General features: G+C 45.9%; 1 protein-coding gene across 1 annotated transcript; it reads right to left on the bottom strand.

Annotated features, from left to right (window-relative positions):
- Positions 1 to 7: 7 nt before the first annotated feature.
- VASH2 (vasohibin 2) lies at positions 8 to 27,095 on the bottom strand. The gene is made up of 6 exons (XM_057365116.1): positions 27,007 to 27,095; positions 24,597 to 24,653; positions 16,177 to 16,251; positions 8,125 to 8,506; positions 6,175 to 6,290; positions 8 to 2,387 (listed from the first exon to the last, which is right to left on the bottom strand). Exons 1-6 carry the CDS (start codon positions 27,057 to 27,059, stop codon positions 2,318 to 2,320), a joined length of 753 nt encoding a protein of 250 aa, XP_057221099.1. The 5' UTR covers positions 27,060 to 27,095; the 3' UTR covers positions 8 to 2,317.

Below are 27,095 nucleotides of genomic sequence, written 5' to 3'. Positions count from 1 at the left end.
ACTTTTATTGAAGTTTCATGCTGTGCATATACAAGTGATGAGAAAAAGCCCAAAAAGTCATGCATGTTTTCTACACTATCTGACCACTTTGCTGTCACTTGAACCACACTTAAGACAAATGCCATCATAAGCAAGTTTCAAGAGAATATTTCAGCAGAAYTTTAAAACAAGAACCAAAACCAATCTGTTACACACTTCTACAGCATTAAAGAACTTCAGTATCAGTTAAGAGAAAGAAATTGTGCTGACAAGGRTAGAAACTATATACAATCATTATTTGAGCTGAAGTAAACCATGATTTCATAGAAAAAACTTGCAACGTATCAGATAACGTTGTGCTACAGGATACAGCTGATCAAAAGTTTTTCCACATCATTTTATTAATGAGAAGTCATAAAAAAATTGTTTAGGTCACAAGACACTGGGCAGCACAAAGTTTAAAACTAAAACTCTGCAGCTGATGTCAAATTACACAAAAATTTCTACCAAGAGTATTTTCCTCTCTTCAGTTTCACTTGTTAACCAAAAAAATCCTTATTGTGAGCGCAGGAATGGAAAAGTTTAGAGAAAGAGGGAGGGGAAAGGCCTTCCAGTAACTGATATGGCAAACTTGGATAAAGAAGTGTCAGAYGTGAAAAGTTTTCATTCTGGAGCTTCTGAAGTCTAATTAGTGATAGGCCTTTCACTGGCTGTAGAAGGTTGCTGAGTCTTGGCTTTTTCTTCCTGTCCTAGGCAGGTGAAATTCACTTTTTTGAGCAATGAGGTCTGTGTATAAGCAATTGTCTCCTTCTGTATTCATCCATTTTCTGGCTGATAGAGGTGTTCGAGGAGCTTAAATCTGAATAAGCACTACTGTCAGTCTGTAACTGACAGTATCCATCTTCATCAAGATCCCAAAAAAGTAAGCGCCCAGGAGGGGAGGTACACCAGGCCCGTGGCAGTATCATCTATGAGCACAGCACAAAGGGTAGAGGCTGGACTTGTACAATAATCCAGTTTATATTTAGGCACCTAATGAAACACTTCCAGGAATGCAGCACTCAAATGCTTCCAGAGAACTTCACTAAGTCGAACGGTGGACCCCAGCGAGTCTTACCGTGTCACTTGAGAACACAGCTGTCCATCACAGGTCCTTAGCCAAATCTTAAAACAAAATGACTGAGCAGGGARGAAGCAGACAAGCCTGACTATCATCAGTTTCAGACATACTTCCTTACTCAAATCTGACTATGCAGTTGTTACTACAACACATGTTGGAAAAATTCCCTGCACAGCAGAAGGCTGACTTCAGCCTGCCATGTCTGATTTAATACAAGATGCCAAGGCATCACCATCGGAGACCACTCAGCCTTTCAAAAACAAGGTTCAGATTTGCACATAAATTTGGATAGACAAGCACACAGACTCAGGTTAGCAATTCTGACAGTTTTTCAATTATTCCAGGTACTACATACATGAGAAAAAAAGCTGACTTGTCTYTACAAAACAGTAATCTCTGTCTTTTGTGCTTCAGCGGTATAGTTTGGAAAGACTAAAAGCTTGTAACAAAAGTATAAAAAAATTATGAAAGTTTAAAAATTCATTATTCATCAATTATCATCATTTAAAAAACCTCAAACCTTGTATCTTGCCTAACAAGATGTCAGTGTTAAGAATACACTTGCATATTACTATTAACATCTTTCGGCAACATGCAAAAAATAATAATACAGGTGGCAGTAAAACATCCAGTGCTGTTTTAATACTCCCAGTAATGTTGGGAAACAGTACAAATTAGTTATAAAATGATAATACTGACAGTTTTGCATATCTATTAAGTCTACTGAGGTAATATTGATACTTTAAAAACTTATGCCACTTCTGCACTGCTTGCTTTTATTGCTGAATTAACAATTAATAGTGAAAATCATTTTTGTAATTGCACTGCACCCCAGCGCATCTTAACACTAAGAATATGATTTCTTAGTTATTCCARTGCTACCACCCAGCACAAGGCCAAGTTCAATTAATACTTGTACAGGGAATTTATATTTTAAGAAACTCACACCACTGGAGTCACCTGCTACATGATGGGAAAGAAAAAAAATATCATATCCTGGCAAATCTAATTTTAGGTTCTCSTAACGGATGCCTTTTCTATAAATTGAAATAAATACTGCCACCAAAAAAAAATTTGCCTCCTATTTTCTAGGTAAAACTTTTATTGTGAGAGTACATAAGTTAATAAATAGTCCCATTCCTCTGTCCTTCCAAGGGAGTGCAGGTAAAGTGCAGCGGCAGCAGCAGGAAGCCCTCTGAAGTCCATAGTATGGCTGTGTCAGATGCGGAGCTGGTAGCCCACCTCGTTGAGTGTAGCCAGGTCTCCTTTCTTGTCCACCACYGCCGGCCTGCGCACAGGGGAGGAAGAGGGCGCTGCTGACCAGCGATCCCGCACCGCCGTGCCCGTGTGGAGAGCACAGCAGTCACACGGGAAAACTTGCCGCACAGGCCCGGCTAGCCCTACTGTTTCATCCTAAACACAGTCCTGCTATGAATCTGTCATAGGAAMTACTGTGACGAGGTCTGTGTGTTGCCTCTGAAGCCACGCACCGGTGAGAACAAGCTGTGCCATGCTCGGGTCCAGGATGTGAGCCTGGAAKCACCACCTCCTCCTGACTTGAGAGAGGGCCTAAATGAGTGGCCAAGCCTGGACACACCCCATCTGTCATCTACCCCGGAGCAGGAGCCCAGCTTTTAGAATAAAGATGAAACACTGAGAGCAAACAGGGCCTCTCATATGGCCACTATGTGTTTCTCCCAGCCTGCTCTTTCYTCTTGGCTGGGTCTGTGTGAAGGGCTAGAGCCCACCAAACAGAAAACACAAGGTGACTCCTTTCAGTCTCCTGGCTGGGTCTGTGTGAAGGGCTAGAGCCCACCAAACAGAAAACACAAGGTGACTCCTTTCAGTCTCCTGGCACCAAACATTATGATACAGTCCAGTCATTCACCTGAGCAATCACACACACATGGATGCTGTTAGGCCATTTAAGTACACCAATAACCTGAACCAAATGAACCTTGAGCTATCAGTCTCTCTCTTCTTAGCAAGCAATGAAAAAGGTCCTGCAAAAAAGTTGTCACACCAAAACAATCCATCTGATTTATAGTCTATGGAAGTGTCTAATCTGAGAGTTTATTGCAGTCTCTTGGCTCTTTTCACACTAAGTCGTCTGTTTGCTTTTCTAAAGACAGACACTGTTTAAAGCACACATTTCTCTAGTACTCTACAGCATGTCTGCCGGCAGAAACACAGCTAAAATCGTACAAGGGGAGGCTGATCATGGCTCCAGTGCTTTCAGCTCCTCAGCTCTAGTTTCTAGCTCCCTGTGCTTACTCTTTGCTCATTGTGCAGCAGATGTGACTCCTGAGTTTGCACAGCCAGGCTGGCGTCTCATTCCCACTGGAGCTACTCAGGGCAGGCAACAGAACCCTGGGAGAGACAGCAATGCCACAGGAAGGCTGGAAACCAAAGAAAGCCCAGCCCTGCCCTTGGCACACTGCTGAGTGCACACACCAGCAGAAGAGCTGAACTGCTGTTGCCCCACAGCTGGGGGTGTGTAGCTCACACATACACATGTGCGACAGACCGTCTGAAATATTTTTTAATTCTTTAATAAGGAAATTTTTATTTTTTAAAAGCAAAATTGCTAACACCAGATCCCTGCTGAGAATCTGCAAAGCATTTGAGAGCTGGGGTCATTACAACCTAATAAAAGAGACTAACAGAATTTCCCTCTCAGCACCTACACTGGGCTGGAAGCACACACAGGGCCAGTGTTGCTGTAACACTCATAAGCAMGAGTATGTTAAGCCTCAACATGAAATCAAAAGGAAATACATCTGGTGAACTCATATTTAGGATCAGAGATTCTCCAGGCTGTTGCGTGACCCTCCCTTCCAAACTCATGGCAACTCTCCCAAACCACTCCAGGCTCCAAGCACTCCAGATGAGGATGAAACACTGTGTCCCACTGCAATTTACTGTACCCTCCCGCTTTGGGACTTCAGAGGATGGGCAAGTGGACACAATAAAGCTTCAGACTTACCAGAGAGATTCACACCACCCTATCTGTGACCTCTGCATTCATGCAGGATCACACCAGCTGTGGGCTAAGAGCACATGCATGGATGGCTGCATAGCTCAGTTAACGAGCTGCCATTTGACTACACACCAGTCTCCTAGGCAGGCATGCACTGGGTATTGCATTGCCACCTSTCCTGCAATGTGCCCCACCTGCCTTGCAGCTGCATTTCCAGGCTAAAGCACTATCGTGGGCTTGCTTGCAGCCACCACTAACATTTACCTAATAAACTTGAAGGAACAATGATGAGAAATTAAAGGTTTGAGCTGTAAAATCCTCTTCCATCTTTAWGCAGTCTCAGTCTTTGTCCTTCAGAAACAATCCAGCAAAGACTCTCCAGTTCACCACTCCAGTTCATATATTCTTCAGTGGGAGATTTCTCCCAGCAGGCCCATATAATTTTACTGTTGACATAACCCAGGCTCTAATAACAGCTTGTCATCAGCAGATGAAGCCTTTCAAATGAATGTKTTATTCAGCCCCTGCCAGCTCATGCTGGAGCAAAATACTTCTCTTCCCCTCCCCAGCAAGCTCAAAAAAGCTGTAATTACAGCGAGTAAAGATCCACAGAGAAACAAAACACAGTGTTGATAAGCACAGCCATTCTTTAGCAAGGATTCCAGCCTAAAGCCAAGCAAACCTGAGTCTTTCCTATTCTGTGTGTAACACAAAGGCTTCTCACTCCATCAGGTTCTCAGAGATCCATCAATATGGAGAAGAAAATACCCAATTTCTCCTCTTGTAATTCTCACCTCATGCCAATCACTGCACATGCTGGTATGTTCATTCAGCTCAYCCCTGCTGAGGGGATGCCATTCCCCCTTCAGGGCTCAGAGCTCATCACCCTGTAGCTGGGTCCTGGATCTTCTGTCATGGTGACCAGGCTTTATTTTAGAGTAACATATCATTTGCTCTTGATACAGAGCAGAACCACTGAGCAGGTTACAGGTGCTGAAACCAATGCAGGGCCACCTGTACACTACCTGTCTTTCTATCCTGGAAGAGCAAAGCTGCCAAGGARGGATCACTCACTGCAGAACAGCAACATGCCCAGCAGCTTGTTCAGGAARCCAGCTCAACTGGAGAGTCTCCAAGCCCAGCAACACTCACTCCTCTCCAGAAATACATGATCCACTCCAGCAACTGCAGGAGCACTATCARAAACCTAAAAATGAAACTGTCCCTCAAAGAAAATCTAGGAGGTGAAAAAGCCTGAAGCAGCTGAGCCCATTTACAACTATAATTATCTATGCACTAAACAAGGAGCTCCCAGTGATGAAGCCCAAAGTACAGCATTGTGGACTGAGTGTGAATGAACATGTAAAAATAAAAGCTAGCTGTGAAATCATCTGCTGCTAACATATCTTGAAGTTATCTTTAGCAGGTTAGTCTAATGTCTTTGTTAGCTGCTTTAAAATAAATAAGTGCTGACACAGTAGTCTGGGAGCCTATTTAAAAAGCAATGGTCATAAATATGTGACTAATCTGGGTTACGTATAGGCTTTCACTGTTGTCAGCTTCCTGACWTGGAGCAGTACAGCTAAAACTCAACTCTTCCACATCTACAGTAAGGGCGTCTGAACTGCCTGTGGCTGTGAAAGGCCTGTGGATCTGGAAGCTGTTTTATCCATTTAGAGGGACTGCATGCAGTGAGTCCATCCTTCCCCACACAGCTAAAGAACAACTACTAGCTACAACACACAAGTAAAGTGGTCTGGTGGTTTTTTAAGCTGATTAAATCAAAGAATACAATCCAACTGATGTTTGCATGAGAGAAAGAGAAAAGGTTTACTTTTCCACTATCCCTGTAAGCTAGACAGTCAGGAACTGTGCACAGAGGGGCCACTGTGCATGGAGGGGCCATCGGGCAGCAGGAAGGACAGCAGTGCCAGGACATCAACAGTRTCAGCAGTTTCTGGAGCCTCTCTGCTAACTAAGGCACCTGGTGCAGTTTTCCTGTCCATGCCAGTGAGCATGGGAGTTTTGTACAGCAAAGTAACACATGGCCACCCTCCCTTTCTGCCCCAGCAGGGATGGTGGCAGGAATACTCACGATTTATCTCTCCTGCAGGCCCGTCTCTGAGGGCTGCCTTGCCTCCGGCGAGGGGACAGCGACTTACCCCGGGATCTATCCTTCATYGGAGAATGGGCACTTGAGGGTTTCAGAATCTGTGAGAGATGGGGGAGGGAAGGAAGTGGCCTTCAATAAAGGCAATGATTCACTGCAAATAAAAATTTAAAATAAAGGGCCTCATACAGTAGCAGGGATGGCACACAAAGAGCCTTCAGTCCCTTGGGGCTTATTCAAACCCTGCCCAGGTTAAGAGGAACTYAAAGCTGTTATCATGTGATAGCTGTTCAGGGGCCCCCTGCAAAAATTAGTTGGTGTCACCAGTTCAGTTCCCAGCYGAATACAGTCTTATCTGTGGCTTTCTTCAGAGCTGGCAACAGCAAGAGATAAGAAAAATGGCTATGAACCTCAGCTGAAAGAAACTCAGGCAGCCAAATCACCCTCTCCAGTTTTTCGCTCAATAAACAGAGGTGACCACCTCTCAGGCTGGCAGCTGAATTCTGACAGTGAGGATTTTCCATAGGCCTCCAACTTACTCCCATCCTCCAGGCCCTCCAAGCTCAAAAGGCATCGGCATTACACTCACACTCTGGACTGTTTTAAAGACCTGATTCTCCAAACTCAGCCCACTCACAATGGAAGCCCCCTGAACCAWGCAGCTCAGACTCTGTAGTAACTCAAGAGAAAGATCAGATGCAGGGCCTTTAGCCTTCAAGGGTTCAGGGCTGTGGTCCTGGACCTGAAGCATTCACAAGAACTAGACCCAGTGTCACAGCTCAGGACGTACAGAGAGCTAGTCCCTCTATCAAAAGCAAGTACAAAATTCAGTAAGTCATCCACCCACATGGGACTTCTTCCACTCAAGCCTGTTAGCTCTCTGGATAATATTAAAAGCATATGAATAGAGAAGGAAAAAGCCCCAAACTTAATTGCATCAGTGATCAATCCCATATGTTTAAGGTGATAGCATGGTAAAAGAGGGCCCTTAAAACTCCTTGGCAGGGCAGGAAAGATGGCAGCAGAGCATAGGGGCAATGTTCACCCCAAGGTCAGGGCAGGGGGGCAGGTGCCTCAGCCAAAAAGGCACGTGGCTGCTACGTAGGAGCCGTTCTTTAGCAGGGAAGGGGACGAGCACCCAGAATAACTTGGACACGATGCCACATACCTCTCCACAAGAGCCAGACCCATACTTAGCAACACACCTGCTCTGCTCTYGCTGCTGGCAGCCAGCTGGACAGGCACCAAATCTGCTTCCACCACGACCACAAACAGCTCCTCGCCCATGCCAGGCTCAGAGGCACGGTCAGGGACACCCTCATCTCCAAGGGCAGCCAAACCCTCCAGCCCCCTGGCAGCCTGCCCCATCTCCCCATTGTTTCCCAATGAGCTCTTCAGTCCAACCAGCCAGCGGGGAAGCACCAGTCTGTCAGGGAGTCGCTTTACTCGCCTTTCCCACGTAACCTACTCTGTGATTCAGCTGAGGGTGGTGGACATCAGCCCCCTGGCAAGTTCTGCAAGGAAAGGCAACCACTGACACAGATGTCCCATGGCACCTCTTGCAGCTCAGGTGCAAAAAGCAGAGACCCCCACTCTTCCCACCAGTTCCAGCCCCAGCTCTGCTGATTCTTCCCAACCACCTTCTTCTGGAGTTGTTGAGGAAAGCAAAGTGGCTCCTTGATAGCCAGAGACAAGTATGAATTCCAGTGTTTCCCAGGCTGGAGATCCTCCAACTAAACAGCCATAGGGGCTTGAAAACACACAGAATCCTGGGGAAGCAGCATCATGACAGATACAGGCATACCCCCAGCCCACCTGACACGTGCGGGATCTGAGGCTGGGATCATTCCGCTGACACAGAGAAAAACCCATCTCTGCAGGATGGGACAAGGCACAGCCATCWCCTGAGCCCCTCACCCACATGCACAGACCTACCTTCATCCTCATATCCCTGGCAAACTTCTCCAGYTCCTTTCTGACTTCTGTGCGCATCATTTTGGACACATTGAGGACCAGCTGTTTCCACTCGATGGGCTGGAAGCTGTGCGGCTCRTGCGGGACGTACAATCCAATTTTGATTTTTTTGACTGAATGCAAGTACTTTTTATAGGAGTCTTCGAATTCGAAGATGAGGTCGCTCAGAGTTCGGTAAGTGAGAGGTTTGTCCATCAGATCTGATCGCCTGCTCATGCCCAGTGAGCCATAGCGGCCGTTGCAGTAAATCCCAAGCACCACATGATGAAAACAGTTCCCTGAGAAGTGGGTTTTAAAGCTGATGGGGAATCGTTCCACGGAGGGCTGCCCGTTTGTTAAGTAGCTGRGGTGCACTGCATAAGGAACAACGGTGCTGGGAAAGGAGTAGGTAAATAACACCTGGAAAACATCTTCAGCAGGTTTGGGCCTTTTAACTGCCAAGGCAAAGGGCTTTCTTACAAACACAGATTTGTTCTCACCATTTCTCAGAAAYAGCCAATGCTGCCAAAGCCCATTTCACTGCTTGGAAAATAAGAGGCAATGGTTCAGACAGGGAAGGGCATGACTCTTAATCACACTTATGGGGAAAGATAAAAACCACAACACTGTTCAGGTCAGCACACCCAAAGAGAGACCATCCTCCCTAGATCTGTGGAAACTCCCCATTTGATACCAACATCAAACTCCCACACTTCCAAAAGGAAAAGTGTTTACTTCCCTTTCTTGAGGGTTTGATACAACTTAATTTACTGAGCCTCCTTTTCTCATGTCTTCAAACAGTACCAAGAAATTTGGATTTATTCCTCCCCAAGGTGAGAGTCCCCTTCCTTCTTTAAATTGGCCCTCAACATTGCCACTCCTCATWCAGTGTTTTACCCTTGTAACACGTTGCTGAGATGAACCAAAGGAAAGCTCCAAGATGAATAAGTAATTAGATAAGCACAGAGAGATGGTCAGAAACCACACTTTTAAAAAGCAAACTCCATCCCTGGAATCACTGAGTGGCCATTCAAAGGCACCACGTGCAGAGGCCCGGACCAAGCTCTGTAACAGTGTAATGTGTGATCTCAGAGGGGAACTACGTGCAGGTCACCTCCTTGGGAAGCTGCTGGCCCGTGCCAGGGAAAGGACAGGCTGAGAATCCCTCACGCAAGCAGCTCTGCGTCAGCACCTACGTTGCACGCAGCTCCCTGTTGCTAATCCTGGGACAGCTGAAACTCACCCTGGCTCCACGTGCTGGCACCTGGCCCCTGGGACAGCAGGTGCTCTTCCCCTCTGCAGCTGAGGGGGGACGGAGGAGGGATGACCAGAAAAGGCTGTAGCAAAACGCTGCAGCCTGGGGTTGATCCAGCCTGGGKTTACTCCATCCAGAGGCACCTGCTGTAACCCTGGAGCCATGTCCTGAGGCAGCTGGTCATGGCACTGCCACTACAAAATACACTGCCAGGACAGTGTCGGGGCATCCTGACAGATGGAGGAATGGGCTCAGGTCCCGCTGAAGCTGCAGGAACTTGGCCATCAGACCAGGATTTTGCTCTGGGGATCTCCAGCATCCCCTCCTCTCCCGACTTCATGCCCAAAAAGGAGGTATTTAACAGCAGTGAAACAAGAGCCACAGCACAGCTGAGATATCCTGGGATGTTGTGACCAGCCTTCCTTCCCTGCCTGCACAGCACGGCTGCCTGACAGCTGCTGGGAAACTGAGAGTACAAAAAGCCTTTGTATCAAGACTKTACAACACAATTCGGGCTCAGTTCTGGTTCTGCCCCGTTTGACATGCCACCACCACACCACCAGTGTGASTCCCTGGGATGTTGACTCCTGCCTRCATCCCACATTTCAGSTCTTCATTCTGCAGGGGTGCATGAAAAGCATCCAGTGGCTCTCATCTGTCTCTAAACCATTTTCTCAGGGAGATATTTYACCCAGTGTTTGTTGAATTTCACACATTCAAACTTTTAGCCTCTGGGTAAATGCAGAAACCAACTAGTAAGAGGTTCATGAACTGCTCAGAATCCGAGGTCAAGAGCAAGGAGTTATACAAACAAACAGAAAAAAAACAGGCAAGAAAAACTCATTGGCACAAAACTTTAAGAACAGCTACAGGGAAGCTTTTTGGTTCCATGTCAAACATGTTTAGCTGCGTTCACTGACACAGGCTTTAGCAGCCTGGAGAAAATTTATTAGAGGGTAAAGGAACAGACAACACTCTGGGCTCAGCTCGTGGTGCACTTCACTGTCTGTACAACCATGAGTCTGGAAGACTGTGCAAAGCAGAGCACAGACCACCCTACCCCACACATCTGACACCCAGCCAAGGCTATGAGCACCCACCCTCCTGCCCCACTGCCATCAAACACAGACACCCTGTAGCGACTGCCAAAGCCCATCCCAGGATCACCTACACCAACACTTAACAGAAACAGCTCTATCTGCCTTGGGTGGTCTCACTGGATCACTGCTGCCCTAGGACTAGCTTCTCCAAGAAAAATACCTCCACCCCACCATCAGTAGATGATTTATAATTGAAATTTATAAATACACTGCAAGGGCAGAATGGGGCCTAGCGCCATTATGTCAGCTGGAAAACTCAGCACACACTCACCTCATTTAAAAGGTCACTTTGCTCTGGGCCTTAAAAGGTGCATCCTGTGTACATCAAAGTCATGTTACAATAATTTGTGTCCTACAGACAGATCCTTGCAAAAGCCCATTGTATTTATCATTCTGTGTAACTGAAAAAGCACTACCTTTTATTAACACCTGTGAAGCTTTCAAACATCACCACTATTTTTCCCCCTCATTATGAAAGGGTTTTCCCTCTGCTCCCCGAGTGCCTTTCTATTAAGTCCATACAAAGCTTCGGTGGCCACCCGCCACACATACACACTTCTGCCACGAGGTCTCAGAGAAGTTGCAATTTAATCTCATTAAATACTTAGTAGGAGTAAAAGAATCTTTTGAGGGCAGAAATTACCCACCATCAAATAATCCAGAAACAACCGCTGTGGAAATTAACCTTTAGGTACAGGTTGCTTCTGCTGAGGGACTGGTTAATGAGAGTCCCCATCCGAGATGAAATACACAGCAAATGGGTTGGAAAGGCACATCAGATCTTCCCCTCTGTCCATGCATCATTATTACAGCTTTTCCTTTCTGCTCTGCCCAAGGAGAGCTGTATTGTGGCAAACAAAAGGCAACCACACAGCAATGCTGCAGCTGTAATCACACTTCTGAGCTGGGACTGTAACTGCAGGATGGAGAGTCGGGGAGTAAATTACGTGCCACAATAGAGAAGCAGCGCAGAGCAGGAGAGGGCAAAAGCAGCCACAGCAAAAGCTCAGTGGCMTCCTGATCCTGGGTCTTCATGSCAATCAAGRTGATGGAGCCAGGCTCTTCTCGGTGGTGCCTGCCAGCCCGACAAAGGGCAACAAGCAGAAACTGATACACAAGAGGCTGACAGGTTGGGCACAAAAGGGTTCCAAGTGAATGGATAACATCAGCCTGGAGTCCAGGCACTACAGGGGCTCTGCAGGSCTCCCTCCTCAGCCCAGGTCTCTTCAACATCTTCATGAACAACTTGGATACAGGACTCCAAGGAATTAAGTAAGTTTGGGGGCARCACCAAATTGGGAAGAGCTGTTGGCTCCTTCAGAGGCAGAGAGGCCYTGCAGAGAGMCWGGCAATCACCCACAGCACCAGCCAGAGGTGACTATCTAAAGATTAGACCATAACAATGCAAGCAACTAAAACCTCTCTCCCAGCTCTTCACAGCTACCAGAGRGGCTGTAGATATTCAGCAGGATCATCCTTTCCCACATTTCAGTTAGYAAGTGGGTCAAGCTGTAGACAAGCATGCASGAAGAGAAGCACTACACAGATATCRATATCCTGCAATGACTGCAAGAAAGTCTCCCCCTTACTGAAAACAGTTGCTCCCAGTCCAGGGATTGTACCTGCTGGGCTGGAGGAGCTGGATGCACATCATAAACATCATCCACTGATTGCATCCACAGAAGGAATAATGCAGAAGCTATTGAATAATTTKTCACTCCTGAGACACACTTGCTCCTCTCTTCCTTGTTTAATGATATTATTGGCCAGGGGGTCTAAYACCCTGCATGGATCCAAGCGTTACCTCACATGAACTGGGAGAAGGATGCTGAAGGCAACAGAGTGAGTTATGTTCCGCCAACGCGGATGCGCCCCGCAAGACTCCCTGAGGAGGGATGCAGAGTGAAGCTTCTCTCTCCCCCTCTGATATTTTGCTCTCGACRTTTTAATAAAGTGCATGCAGTGCAGATAAAATTCCCTTGGCACTTTCTGGTTTACYATTCCCTTTCATGAGCTCAAATCAATTGGATCTTTGCTCAGAAAGAGTGGGCTGAACGCACCATTACTCAGCTGATTTACAACTGAACTGAGAAAWGCCCTGGGGAAGACAGCAGGAGGAACGCTTCTGGTTAGGAACTGACAAGCAGATCATGTAAGCAGAGATAGGAAGCCMGTTCAGACAGCTACACAGAGAAAGAGAGCTGTGCAGACTGCTGCAAAATAATACTGGAAGATCTGTTTGAGCTTTCAGTCACCTCAGAGCAGCTGCTTCCTTGGTGCATGCACACAGGGTAGCTCAGTACTTTACATCACTGCCCTACAAAAAYGCTTCAAAATCAAGTGCACAGGCAATTATGCAAAAAACTTAATTCTGCACCAAGAGGGATTATAGAAGCATTTTATAAGAAGTCTCAGAGTAAAAGGCAATTGCACAAGCCAGCGAGCAGCTCAATTAAAGTGACATCTCGCTAAGCTGCTCTGCGCGAATCGGCCTTTGAAGGGAGGCTCACACCGAGGGTCCACTGGAGTGGGCTGTGCTTTTTCAGTATCCAAGCAACACAGCAAGGCCTGCCAGCACGCAAATTACAAGCAGTGCCTTATTTCCAGAGGCATGGAATAGAACCAGAGGTTAACACACACGCAGGGCTGTTCAGCTCAGGTTCTGTGAAGGTATTGGCTGGACACTCAGGAGAGGGTAAGCACATCCTTCTCAGGAAACCACCGGACCTTAGAACACTGCTGGCCTCACAGTGCCTGCATCCAGAGGGCAATGCTGAAGATCAAAATCTCATGGCTGACAAAAATCAGCAAACTTCCCATGTGTCATGACAAAGATGTCTCCCAGAACCCCTCATGGTGCACAGGCAGCACGGCATTATGAGGTTCCACATGGGCACAGGCTCCACACCAGTCACTTCCCAGACACATTCAGATGGCCCATCCCCTCATCACTGCTACACTCTCTGTGCACCCACACCTCAAGCAAAATACTTGGGATTTATACTGCATGAATCTGATAAACTTTAATGCGTCTCTTACTGGACCACCAGCCAGCAGACAATCCTTGCTCTCACACAGAGACTTCCAAGACAGGAAGTAAAAGTCCTAGACAGACAAGCCTGTCCCATGCTCTCCCCTGACTAAACCTTCTCAATTAAAAGAAAATAATTTGCCATAACTTTGTTTGTTTTTTTTTTTTAATTAGCATCTAGAGACAGAAATATTCATACACATCTTAACTCTGAAGAATCTTCAAATGACACCAAATAGTATAAAACATAGCTTGCAACTATTTTGTTTCCTTCACTTCTCAAAAAAAACCCCAAAACCACCAAACTGAACACAAGTCAGGTTTGAGGCAAGCATAAAAACCACCAACAACACTTTTAGGTTATCATGATTATCTGTAAGCCACTAATCACCTTTTGCTTCCATGGTACGTGGAATAATCAGTTCACTGCTAGAAATATAGCACTGCAAACCACACTGCAGAGCAGCATCAACTCCACCTGGGGATTACTTCCTTCACCCCTTTCATCCCCAAAAAGTTTGGGACACAACCCTGACAAAAGGACAAGCATATCAAATCCACTAACATAATCTCAAGGAAAGCAGTGAATGCAAACTTTTGGGCTTCAGGAAAGCTTTCAATACTGTTATTCACAGYATCCTCCTGGACAAAATATCCAGCATACAGCTAGAGAAATACATAACTCAGTGCRTGAGCAACAGGCTCACGGGTCAGACACAAAGGGTTACAGGAAATGGGGTTACATGAAGCTGGCAACCACTTACTGGTGGGGTTCCACAGGGCTCCGTTTTAAGGCCAGTTCAACATCTTCACAAATTACTTAGTAAGTTTGCTGATGACACAAATTTGGAAGGAGCTGCTAACTCCCCCAAGGGCAGAGAAGCCCTACAGACAGACCTCAACAAATTAGAAAGTTGGACAATCACCAACCGTATGAAGTTTAACAAGGGCAAGTGCCAGATTCTGCACCTGGGACAAGGCACACCTGCTTGTGCAGACAGACTGGGGAATGAGAGGCTGGAGAGCAGCACCACAGAAAGGGAATTTGAGTCAGCAGTGCCGTGGCAGCCAGGAGGGCCAGCCCTGTCCTGGAGGGCATGAGGCACAGCATCGCCAGAAGGGCAAGGGAGGGGATTGTCCCACTGTGCTCTGCACTGGGGCAGCCTCACTTTGAGTGCTGTGTGCAGTTTTGGGTGCCACAACATAAAAAAAAGGTATAAAGCTATTAGAGAGCATCCAAAAGAGAGCAATGAAGATGGTCCTTGAGAGGACGCCATACAAGGAGTGGCTGACATCACTTGCCTGTTCTGCCTGGAGGAGACTGAGGGGGAACCTCATTGCAGTTACAACTTCCTCCTGAAGGGAAGAGAAGGGGCAGCATTGACTTCTTCTCTGTGGTGACCACTGACAGGAMCKGAAGGAATGGCCTGAAGTTGTGTCAGGGGAGGTTTAGGGTGGATATTAGGAAATGTTCTTCTCCCAGAGCATGGCTGGGCACTGGGAACAGCTCCCCAGGGAAGTGGTCACAGCACCAAACTAACAGGGTTGAAGGAGTGTTTGGATWACACTGGGCCTGAGCTTCAATGRTTCTTGTGGGTTCCTTCCAACTCAGGATATTCTWTGATTCTATGATTTCTTCTTCTGGAAGGGCTTTGAAGGGGGTTTGAGTATCTTGTTGATATCAAGTCCCCAGGAACCCCAATCCCTCCAGCTGCATGCAGAGCTTGTCAGCATTCCCAGGGGAAGCCCTGGCAGCCAGAGCCACCWCTCGAACTGACTGAAGGCCCATCCTGGTGCACATCACTCATCCCACACACCCTTTCCACCCCTGGAGCAGCCCTCCATTCTCACAGCCACTACCTGCCGGGCTCTGCCAGCTCCTTCTCCCACGGGAGGGGGCAGCAGCAGTCAGCAAAACACCGCAGAGACATCCCAGGAAGACGGTTTGCTTCAGGGCTTATTTTGGGTTGGGATYTGTTTTAAATGAAACTTGATCATTTTGACAAGGTATGACTGACAACCTGTTCATGCAGCCCTGCCTTGCCCTCCTCCAGTGTTTTAGGATAGTGCAGGTTGRTTTATCAGTGTCAGCACATGAGGGCGGARAAGCGAGTCAGTGTCTAAATGACTGAAGACTGAGTAGGAAGCAAGCATTATGTAAATGTGAAGTCTAAATGTTTAACTRTAATTCACATGTTTCTGCACAAAGCACAGCTGTGGGTTGAGAGACAAAAGCTAACACGACTTGRTCATGTAAACATCAGACAAATACASAACAGAACCCATAGGCTCCTGAGGTATTACCAAGTTCCAACAACAACCAACAGAGAAATGCTAGCAAAGAAAACAAGGATTGTGTAGACAGGTACTTATCTGGGCACTTTGGGTCAAATCCTGACATTATGCAGATTATCAGGGCAGGAGGCAAAGTCTGCATGGCCAAATCATAATACTGATGAACTGGGCACACGGTGTCCCAACTCCTACCTACAAGTCCAGGCAATTCAGCAACTTGGTGAGGAATGCCAGGGCAGCTCCCCAGCTGCTGGCACTCACCTTTGGCTGCAACCTTCTCAAACATCACCTGGGAGGGACAATGTATTAAACAGAGCTGCAGTGGAAGAAGTCACAGGCACGTGAAAGGATACATCCCCAGGATAACTGCTTCAAGGCATTTGATAGGTAARGACTCCCTGGTCATTTCTCTTGCTGTCTCCATTAACCTAGAACAGAAACAAAACAGTTTTCAGTCCCTTCAGCTAGAGCAGTTGACAGGAATCAAAGTGTCCTCTTGTACACTGAGAGCCAGGCGCCTCCAGTTCTTATCTCAACAAGAGCTGGTGAACTTGATTCTCCCCTTCAGTGACTYGTCAGAGKCATGGTGACTTCTGRAGGATGACTGGGGGRRSMRRAAAARRRRRRRARGGAAAAAAMCMASMRKKKTTKGKWWYCMAAGTGTTGTCTAGCCTCTGAAGGTGGATGGGAGGAATGCAGTCCTCTCTGCCTCTCCAAGCAATCCATCAGCTCGCTGCAGACTGTAACACAAAKCCCTSATGAACTGCACAAGGTGGCAATTGTCACATCCCAGAGCAGGACTGAGTTTAGCTTCTTTTCGAAATAACCCCGGCTCTTCTTTGGAGAAAGAGGAAAAAAAAGCAAYCAGGGGAGAGATCATGGTTATATAGCCCCCTGAAAGCTACAAGTGACTCCATAATCCCATAGCTTTGACTGTAAACCAGAATTTAATGTCTTTATATCAAAGCTGCTCTGCAGAAAACTCTACCAACACACACTKCACACCAATGCAAGCTGAGTTACTGTCTTGCTGCTGCTCCACACCTCCTGTAGACAGGGAAAGTGGCAAAATCTACACAATTTCCTGCAGGAGTACAAGAAACTATGTATGCCCAGGATTTTGCACATTCACGAAGTTTAGTTATAATCTAGACTCTATCTCTGGAGYGCAATTATTTGACAGGAACAATACTGTGACAAGCAACCTTAGGTCACCTGAGAAAGCTGCGCCAGCCTGACACAGCACAATAAGCTACAAGGTAACCTATCCCCTTCCACGAATGGATCCTGAAATCCTGGACAGTTTGAGCAAAAAATACTGGAAGGAGCCTAAAAAAGGCCAAAAGAGTCACATCCAATGACATGCCAAAAAAAAAAAAAAAAAACCAACAAAAAAAAAAAACCAAAAAAGGGCAGCTGAAAGCTATGCCAAAGGATAACTTTTATTTTGCACTCTCAATCCACATCCTTTCCCTAGGAAGAGCTTTGTAAACACATCCCTACTCTAAGGAAACACAACATTAAATGACAAAAATATTTGTATTAGAGAAAATACACATCTGAAACCATCAGTCTGTTTCCCCCACTTTCTGATTCACCCACCTCATGAATTTTAAACCTTGAGTGCAAGTGACAACAGAGCTTCCACTGCTATTACAGYCTGTCACAGGCATTCCGTGTCCCATTTATCCAAGTTAGAAATTATCTTTTCATTTGTAAACAACCACCCCTTACACTCTGCCTGCAGTACAGAAGACTAATTAGAGTTTGCCTGCCTCCTACACACTCACAATCAGYCACAGAACCCCACAGAACTGCTGGAAGCACAGAGCTGCCCCGGCAAGGGCACACAATGGGGCTCCTTCATCCCCCACAGAGGCTCCCCAGTGCTGGTCACAGCAGTGGCCACTGCAAAGCCCCGTCTCTGTCTCAGAAGTGTTACATGCAGATGAGGCATGGGAGGTATTTGTAAATAGGAAAATTTATTGAATTTCCTATCTTAAAACTGCATGGGAGTTACATAAAAATATTAAAAAGAGACAGCTGATTATGAATGTGGATCACGAGGAAAAATGTCAAGTTGTAAAGCTATTTATCTTGAAGCCATTTAGTGTGACCTRTGCCTGGCTGACACAGTCTGAGGGCAGGGGCAGGGCCAGGGCCAGCATCTCCTCAGGCACGCACAGTGACCTACCTGTACCTGGACCCAGGATCTGCAACAGGACCTGGCAGCTCAGAGACACCGCTGGAGCAGGACAGTGATGAGGGGAGCATCACTCAGGAGGCACCACCATGGCCAGCAACCAGTGCCCACCTGCACCCATGGGGCAGCCTGTGCCCTCACCCACACCCATCCTGGAATCCTGGGGAACCCTCTGCAAAGAGTTTGCTTTCTCTTTGCATTTATAGCACAGGCCACAGGGTTTATGTGCATGACCCAGTTCAAGAGCCRCTGAGAGTTTTTCTTCCACTTTTAACAAGCTTGGCCTTAAACCCTGTGTTTGCATTGCAAGCAGGGCCTCTGGAGAATCCCCAAGCCACTGCTCTGCCCTAGGTAGCACAAGCCAAATCTAAATCACCCCTCACAGATTATTTTTCAGTCTACTTTCAACTGGCTTCTCAAAAGCCTGGGAACCCACTAGCTAATCTAGCCTATACTTAACCTTGCATCTAAGAAGGTCCCCTAATGTTTAAACTAAATCCTTYCCCTTTTGCAAATTAAATCAGGAGCTATTTCTGCTCTCCACAGTGGGCATGGAGACCATTTATTATCTCTCCTCTTGCTACAGACATTTGTATATGCAAAAGACTGTAATCTAGCCTCTCCTCAATAAACATGAGAAAGCAGACACCAATTTTTATTTAATCCTYCYTTCACTCTYCCTGAAAGYTTCYCCTTTAGGTTRTGATTTTAGGACAATATTTGTTTCTTTCAATTTTGGAATCCCTTCAACCAACGCACTTCTCACAGTCCTTTGGCTAAGCCCACAACAGAACAAACACACCAATTTCCTTCTGAATCCATCTTTCAGTGCATATTTGCAACCAAGCCAGTGTGATGTTGRCTTTTCCCTGTTGGCCCACACTGAATCAGGTTCTGGTGGTTTGTTGTGGGGTTTTTTTGGTGGGGTTTTTGGTGGGGTTTTTTGGTGGGTTGGTTGGGAGTTTGTTAGGGGTGGGGATTTTTTGTTGGGCTTTTTTGGTGAATTTTTTTGGTTTCTTTTATTTTTTTAAGCTCAGCTTCTTCTTTGCAAAACTACCCTTTTGTTCTCCATAGCTGGCTATAGCCAAACGCCCCCCACCCCTGCATTTGCCCTCACTAAATTATCTCCTGTTTGTTACAACCCAAGAGATCACTCCGAATATCCCAATTTCACCTTTCAAAGCTTCATCACCTTGTCCAGCCTGGATTGGAAACCATCCATTAGCAAACAATTAGCCTTACCCATACCATTCAGGAAAAACCTGAGCTGGGACAGACACTGCTCAGTGGCAAAGTGCCACTTTCTATGTGTTGCTTTTCACCAAGTTGGGTCCTTATATTAAATAGTTTTATTTAGACTCAAGGTCCCTACCTTATCTGCAGAGATAAGACGTGGCCTTATCAAAAGCCACACTAAAACAAGGAGTTATTACATCCACCTTCTGGCGGGTTGACAAAAGCTCTTACACCCTCATAGAAGGAAATTCTCAGAAACAAACCGTGCCCAGCTATTTTCATGTTGCCTTTCCCTTCCCTTGAACTGCAGATAAACTCAGAAAGTTCCTAGACTTATCTTTTCCTTTATTCTTTTTAAAGGCTGCTATCTTTGCCTTCCCCACAACCCACCCTCCCCACGCTCTCTAACACAAATATTAATGCTTGGAGGCTGCTTGTCAGTTCTCTAAGGGATCTATGGCAAATGACCTGTGAATTCAGCTGATTTGAAAATAACTCATTACAGGTGATCTTTCATTTGTCCTTTCCCTCTTTTCTTTCACTCCTGAATTCCTACCACAGTGTGTCATATGTTAATAGTGACCAGAAAATCTGCACAGTTGAAGGTGTGAAAGAAGATTTAAGGAAGGTGGAAAAGAATTAAAAAATAGCATCAAGCATTTCAAATCCCTGCCTGAGCAGGGTTTGCTTCTGGGATTTTCTTTAAATCTTGACAGTTACCTGAAAGGATTTCATATATATGGCTATTCTTTATAGTCTTCTATCAGACAGCTGGGAATTAGCTCCCAGTCCCCCTCTCCACATACCAATGAGCGTGGGGGACAGTCCATCTCTTCCAGGAATTCAAGGGAGACTGCTACAGAGACAAGCACCTTGCAGTTCCCTCTTTGTGGCATTTACACCATTGTCTGAAGCATGTCAGGCAGATCTCTATTCCAGACCACAGTGAACACTTCTGCCTCTAACAAATGTAGCCAACGGGAACAGGCAGCTTGCTCCTCCCTCAAGATCTAGTCCTTGGCAGATTGTGACATTTCCCTGTTAATTGATTCAAATTTCTTTCAGTGTTTTCAGGAGCCCACCTGGACTATCTCCCTTGCTTTGTGCAGTAAGAGAGGGCCTGAAAGGAGCTGGCTTTGCCTCTTTAGGATGCTTTCTGTTTAAAAAGCAGKGTCTGCAGACAACTCATGGGAACCATTAATTCGTTTTGCTCACAGATTTTTCACTCAAGCATTCAATTTTAGATACATCTTTGAATCTTAAAACCTTTCAGCATGCCCAAAACTGGAGGACCTCACCAGCTGGCACCCATCACATCGAAGTCCCTTCAGGGATGATCATGCTTAGAGAGGCTCCCCATTACCTTCAGCAGAAAGACTGCTTACAAGACTGAATAAATTTTTTATTAGTGAGATCCTCCAGCACATTTTTTCCACAAAATTCTCCTTCCCCAGACCCAAGTACTTTGCAAGAGGTCTGTAAAATCCCCCTCTCCAAAGTTTTTCTAAGGCTCCAGACAGTTTCATTCATGRTAATGAAGCCAAGAGAGAAGCAAAAGGCACCCACAGGAGCAAAAGGAGATAAAACAGCAGAGCAGATACTAATCTTGTGAATATTCTCAAATACAATATTTTGACAGCAAAAGCATTTCCACTACATGCTGAACACCACACCATATCTGTAACATTCCCCCTTTGTGCAAGAGAGCAGCAGATGTTCAAATGCCTTCTGCAGTCTATTGTCTGGAAATGGTATGAGCCCMTTTTTCTTCACAGCCCCATCAGTATTCCTTAATAACATGGTGTGTGGAAATGGCATTATTTCCCGTCTCCCCTTCCCTGTTATTTGGTTGCATCGTTGCCATGTGACAGCTCCTATCACAYTCTTTTATTGCAATCAATTACACATTATATCTGCAGCTACTGAATGTCCCTCCTTCCTCACAGAGAAGCTTCTGGGCTGTCATTTCTCAAACACCACAGAACCTACCCAAACATCAATTTCTGCTTCAGTTGCAGGCCCCTCCCGATCAGCTGGCATTTAACTGGAGGGAACAGTACAATACTGCACCTCCTCAGATACTCTGTGGAGGACAAAGATTTGTTTCTCACTGTGCCTCACGACTGCATCCTAGAACAGAAGCTTCCAGAGGGCTTATCACTCCTTGTAAGCCCAGTAATAACAGCTTGTTGACACTGAATTCACAGATATTACTAGATAGCCAAACACACGCTTTTTCCTAAGATCAGAAGTTTTAAAAAGAATGGCTATGTCAGTGAAAAGTACCATTTTTTATCAGACCGGTTGTAGCAACAAAAGTCAGATTTAGCCAGCATAATCCTGCATGAGAAAAGGAAAACCAGTCTTACTGGTGTCTGAAACATTTGTATCACATGAGGACCAGCAGAGCTGGTGCCCTTTACCTACCCAATATAAAAAGGTACATCATGAGGCCTGTGAAGGGCCCTGTCCCAGCTTAGGATACCTGTGTGCTCCATTAGCAAAGCACTCCGGTGGCGGATGTAGTCACATATGTAAATTTGGATTTTGTGCAAATACAGCCAACTCGAGTGAGTTGAGACCCAGACACATTTTCAGACATGGCTTGCCTGTACAACAAGAACAGCACACCAAGTTTACAAGTTCACAGCTCTGCCACTCCAACTCACACTGCTAAGCCAAGAGAAATCTAACATTTCCAAAAGTGCTCTCTGTAGTCTAGACAACTCCACGTGGTGTCTGGCACTCTAAAAGTTACATTGATAATAAGAGTGACTTTTTCTTAAAGAGATTGTAAATACTGAGTTATAGCAAGACTACATCCCTTAATGAGTCCCTATAGGTAATTTATGCTCTTCTTCCTACRCTCAGTCATGCATTTTTATTTTCTCATACATCACACTGATGCTGGCAGTAAATCTCTACAATATCTAGTCCTCCCTCATTGAAAAGCTCATTAATATGCCCCAGCTGTTTTAGGACATTTTCACATGAATTTATGAATATTCAATTTCCATCTAGTACTCAGCTTCTTTGTGTCCAGCCACTGYTGTCTTGAAGAGAAGCTGCCAAAGATCTCGCAATACTTTTATTAGCTTTGAGGCCTCACATTATGAAATCAGCAATATGTTTAGTATCAATAAAGCTCTGGGAACAGACTCATTTTTCAAGAGCCAGTGGAAATTGGAGGCTTTTACCATCTTTCCCGATCAACTTGCAAATGCAAAGTCTGTGTTGCAGCAAGTGAGGCCTTTCACACCACAGAAATTGCTCGGAGCAGCGCCTGTCACCTCAGCACAAGATGCCTGTTGTTGCCATGCTGGGAGCAGATTTCTTGCAAAGTAGAACAAACCTCCCAGAAAAAAAAACAAAAAAAAAACAAAAACTTGCAGGTGTAGGCGATTTTTCAGCTTTGATGAAAACTGGCCTGCACAGCAGATAAAGGAAAGGAAAGCTGTCAGGCACATCTCAACATTACAGAGCAACCAATGCATTATTCACACAGAATGGCTGGGGCTGGAAGGGACCTCTGGAGACATCTGTCCAACCCTCCTGCTAAAGCAGGTTCATTTAGAGCAGGTTGCACAGGTAACTGGTATCTCCAGAGAAGGAGACTCTACAACCTCTACAAGCAGCCTGTTCCAGTGCTCTGACACCCTTAATACAATTTTTTTTTTACTTACTTAGATGGAACTTCCTGTGTCCCACTGCTCCTAGTTCTGTCACTGGGCACCACTGAAAATAGTCTGGCCTCRTGCTCCTGACACTTGGCCAGGTAAATTGAAAAAGATCTGAAATCTAGACCAGAAACTGTAAGTTTCATAAAACCAACAGGAATTTTGGTTTCATAAAAATGACAAGAACCTGAGACAGCCTGACAGCTCCACTCCTCCCCATGCTCCCATCTACCAATCCAGGAATAAAACAGCRCAGGTCTCAGGACTTTACACTGCTCGAGTMCAGCACACACCATGTTCAGGCAACRGTGCCTGGAAAGCTGGCAGCCCCTGAGGGGTTGGCCCATTTCCAGGGACACCCTCCTTAACTCCACACAAGTCCTGCCACCCCATTCCAAGTCGCTCACACAGAAGTCCTAAAAGCAACAACACAAGGAGACGAGTCAGACACTCATCCCCACGCAAACACTAAGGCAGATAAACAGAGGAAATGGCTCCACTTAGGAGAGGATTCAAAGCCACAGGCACATCTGCAGCTGTGAGCACTGTATCTGTTCCCTTCTAGGAAACAGCACCATCTTCATAAGCCAGGCTTTTATCCAGCTCAGGAAGAAGACGACCTTTTAAGTGGTAAGTGCTGAGCATAATTCATTTTCATCCTTCACTTCCTTTGAAAAAAGTARTGGGACAAATTTAAAAATGAGTGAGCAGCTTGGAAATTGGTTTAAGCTTCTGTAAACCCATCTATCATTCAAGGCACAAGATTTGTTTTAAACTAGTTCCACCAGACCAGTGAACATTAGATAAAGGAGGTGAGAAAGATTGCTGTCAGCAAGATGAAAACCTGAAGCACAAAACTGGGATGAGAACTGGAATTTTAGAGTGAGGGACTATTTGATTAATGACAGAGAGCTGGGAAGAGCTAGAGACAGACCAGTCTATGTGAGTAATTATATTCTGCTTATCTAAATTTCACCCTAAAATAAAAGCATAATGTTGTCAACAMCACTTCCTGCCCTAACCTGTTCATTTATTGGGTTCTGTTAAAGAGCTGTCCTAAGTAGGATGCAGTTCTAACATGCAGGAGACCCCAGTCCTCTGCTGCTAGGCTCCCTGGGCACATGTTTATACTAGCATTGCACAACTCATCACCAACCAGCAAAAGTCCACCACATGGAGGAACAGCAAAATGAGCAGCRACAGGAGAAGCACAGACATGGCTTAAACAGTCCATTGTGAGCCTCTAGGGAAAAAGACTGTGCCCAGGGTGTCAAAACTCCTGCTGCATTTTGCACAGCTAATCCCTTCCTACCGCCCACAAAGGGCATTTCAGCCCAACCAGAATATCAGGACAGAATATTCAGTTTTCAGAAGAACACCCAGCTCTCCCAGCCCAATGCCAACAAGCAGAGTTTTCCCACTCCTGTGCATGCAGCTCTGCAGCCAAGCAGTTCCCACGCAGCTGCTGAGCAAGACCAGCCCTTCCACTCACTGGCTCTCGATGGTCCATTTGCCACCCAGCAGCAAGYTGGGACTCTCCTCACAACAGCAGGAACACGGGCAGCTTTGGYCCTGCCCTCCCATGCCATGGTGTGGTAGTGCTTAAATGCCAGGTGATCAGGGACAAGGGCAGTAGACCAATGCCAGTGRCACTTACCCACTTAGAGGTCTGGTTTTTTTGATCTCGAAGAACTGTGTTCCCGTGTGATTGTATCTGTATTTTATCTGTCAAAGGAAAGTAACTTCAACAGTCAAACAGGTGAATTTCAGTTATGAGCTCCTGCTAAAACATAAAACAAGCAGCAAAAGCCATTGACCCKCTGATATGAAATGCTGGCATGAGAAATAAAGTATGTCTTTGTATAAAATATATTAACCAGCACTAGGTGCAAAGTATTAAGGTTGTCCATCTAAAAWGACATTCAAATTTGGCATTTGAAGGTTATAAATTCTCTTTTCCTGTAGGTGCCACTCACTGCTAGGTTTAAAGTTTGAAGAAAARTCTCCCACTTGGGCAAGAGAAAGCTTTCATAGCCTACCCAAACTATTCAACATATTTCATGGTTTGAAGAAACTTATTTCCTTTAGAAGTCTTTTAACTYGATCAGCCATATGGCTCACATATGACCTGCAAACCAAAACCATTGCAGGTGCATCCATTTACACTTGGGAAATATAAGTCATTCTCTAATAAATCATTCTCTAAAAAATAAGATGCACTTGCAGTAAAACCAACAAGTTACATGCAACTCAAGCTCATTAGTTAACACTGTGAGGACAGGAGAAAAGTTCATCACAATTATGCCAGTAGTCAGTCAACCAAACCCCAGCACCACTTGCCTAAAAGCACAAGATAAATACAGCAGCATCACCAAAAGCAGCCTCTTCCCTGGTCCTTGAGCATTGCTGTTCAAGCAGCAATGCAACAAATCAGACCAGGAAACCAACTTGTTCAGTAAAAAAAAAATAAATAAAAGAAACAAAGACAAGAAGTCCAACAAAATTTTGTAAAAAAACCATATTGTCCTTGCTTTTGCTAGGTTACTTTTCCAGCTGAATCTCTTTCCTAACCTAGTTCCCAAATTMTATTCCCATTAGAATGCTCATGCCAGTAAAACTGGGAATACCAAGGCAGATACCAGGGCAGAAGCAGGTGATCCCATGGAAGCAAAATTGCTTGCACGGCATAAATAGCACAGCTGCCGAATCTGCAACCATGGCCTAAATAAAAACTCCAGMTCGCACCAGGATGCTCTGAACTGACTTCAATAGGAGTTCAGAGTTCTCCACAAACAAGGCTTTACTTCCCTCCTGCCTTCAAAACCTAATTCATGAGGCCCTTTCAGGGTGCTCTGAACAAAGCAYACATCCTCTTTCAGCCCTCAAAGGAAGCCCAGACACTGCTCCCCAGCCCACTCTGAAGTTTTTTCTGAACACAGCTCCAAACCCTGTGTCTGAGGCCTGCTCTACGAAAGCAGAGTGCAACATTTCAAAACTACTATGGGGTGAGGCTGGGAATAATAAAATTTTTGGTGCTCTGCATGACATGGTATCCTCCCTGGCACAATCCCAGGGAGCAATAAGCCCCTTGTCCTGGCCAAGTGGCTTACAGAGAGGAGAGCAATGAGCCGTCCCGCACGGAGCCAGCAGGCCCCAGCCTCCCTCCCTCCCTCCCTCCCTCCCCATGGCAGCTGCAGCGGCTCCAGGCCCGGCTGCCGCCTTGATCCCAACCACGACTCCTCAGCACGCCGACCGCGCCTGCTATTCTTGGATCTTCTTCCAGCTGCCACCCACATCCTTTCYTAATCCTTACCAGGACTTTACGCTCATTCCTCATCCCCACAGCTTCCCCCCACACACGTACACACGCACACGAAAAGGAAGAGTTTAGGGGAAAAGGGAAATGGAAGAGCAACATCTGGGCCAGCAGCCTTCTCTGAAATTTTCTGTCAGCAATGGAAACAGTCAGGAGTTGGGCATGGGGCACTAACAGAGAGGCCAGCCAGATGTGGGGATCCCTGATGAATCCCACAAGCAAGGTGGGACACCTGGAAGGGGGATTCCTTCGGTCAGTTTCTATGCCACAGGCAAGCCTGCCCACCCTGGGGTCAGGACAGCTGCTTGTGCCCCTCACCTCCATGACAAGCACTCCCTGCAAGATGAGCATATAGGCAATCCTCAGGGCCTGCCAAGGCAGAGGCAGAAAGGGTTTGCCACAACACTGGCTCTCGTCAAGTCACTTTATAACAAGATGCCATATTATTTCTCCAGGCATCATGATCTGATCATAATATCCTCATAAATCAACTTGAAAATAAGCACTTCTATTCCCACTGACGTCACTTTAGTTACATTTTTCAGTATCATTTAAAGTTAATTACATCTCCCAGAGGATTGCTATGACAAGCTCCGTGCTGCTGGTGCTATCACAAATCCCTGGAGGCATCCTTTTACCCCCAAATGATCCCRAGCCCTCGAAACCAGCTAATGCTTCAGTAAAGCTCTGTTAATTCATGCCAGGCACAAGTCAGCCTTCTTTCCGGAGACCACACGCTCGAGAAGGATACTGCAGCATCTTCATGTAGGTCTGTATTGCCTGGAGCCATTCTGGGATTGACATGGTGATTTTGTAGTTTGGCACTGGCGGCACCGAGGG

Source organism: Malurus melanocephalus, unplaced genomic scaffold (assembly GCF_030028575.1).
Source record: "Malurus melanocephalus ecotype Western Australia unplaced genomic scaffold, MMel_1.1 scaffold_48, whole genome shotgun sequence".
In the NCBI taxonomy this organism is placed as follows: domain Eukaryota; kingdom Metazoa; phylum Chordata; class Aves; order Passeriformes; family Maluridae; genus Malurus; species Malurus melanocephalus.
This window is presented reverse-complemented; position numbering and strand designations above follow the sequence as displayed.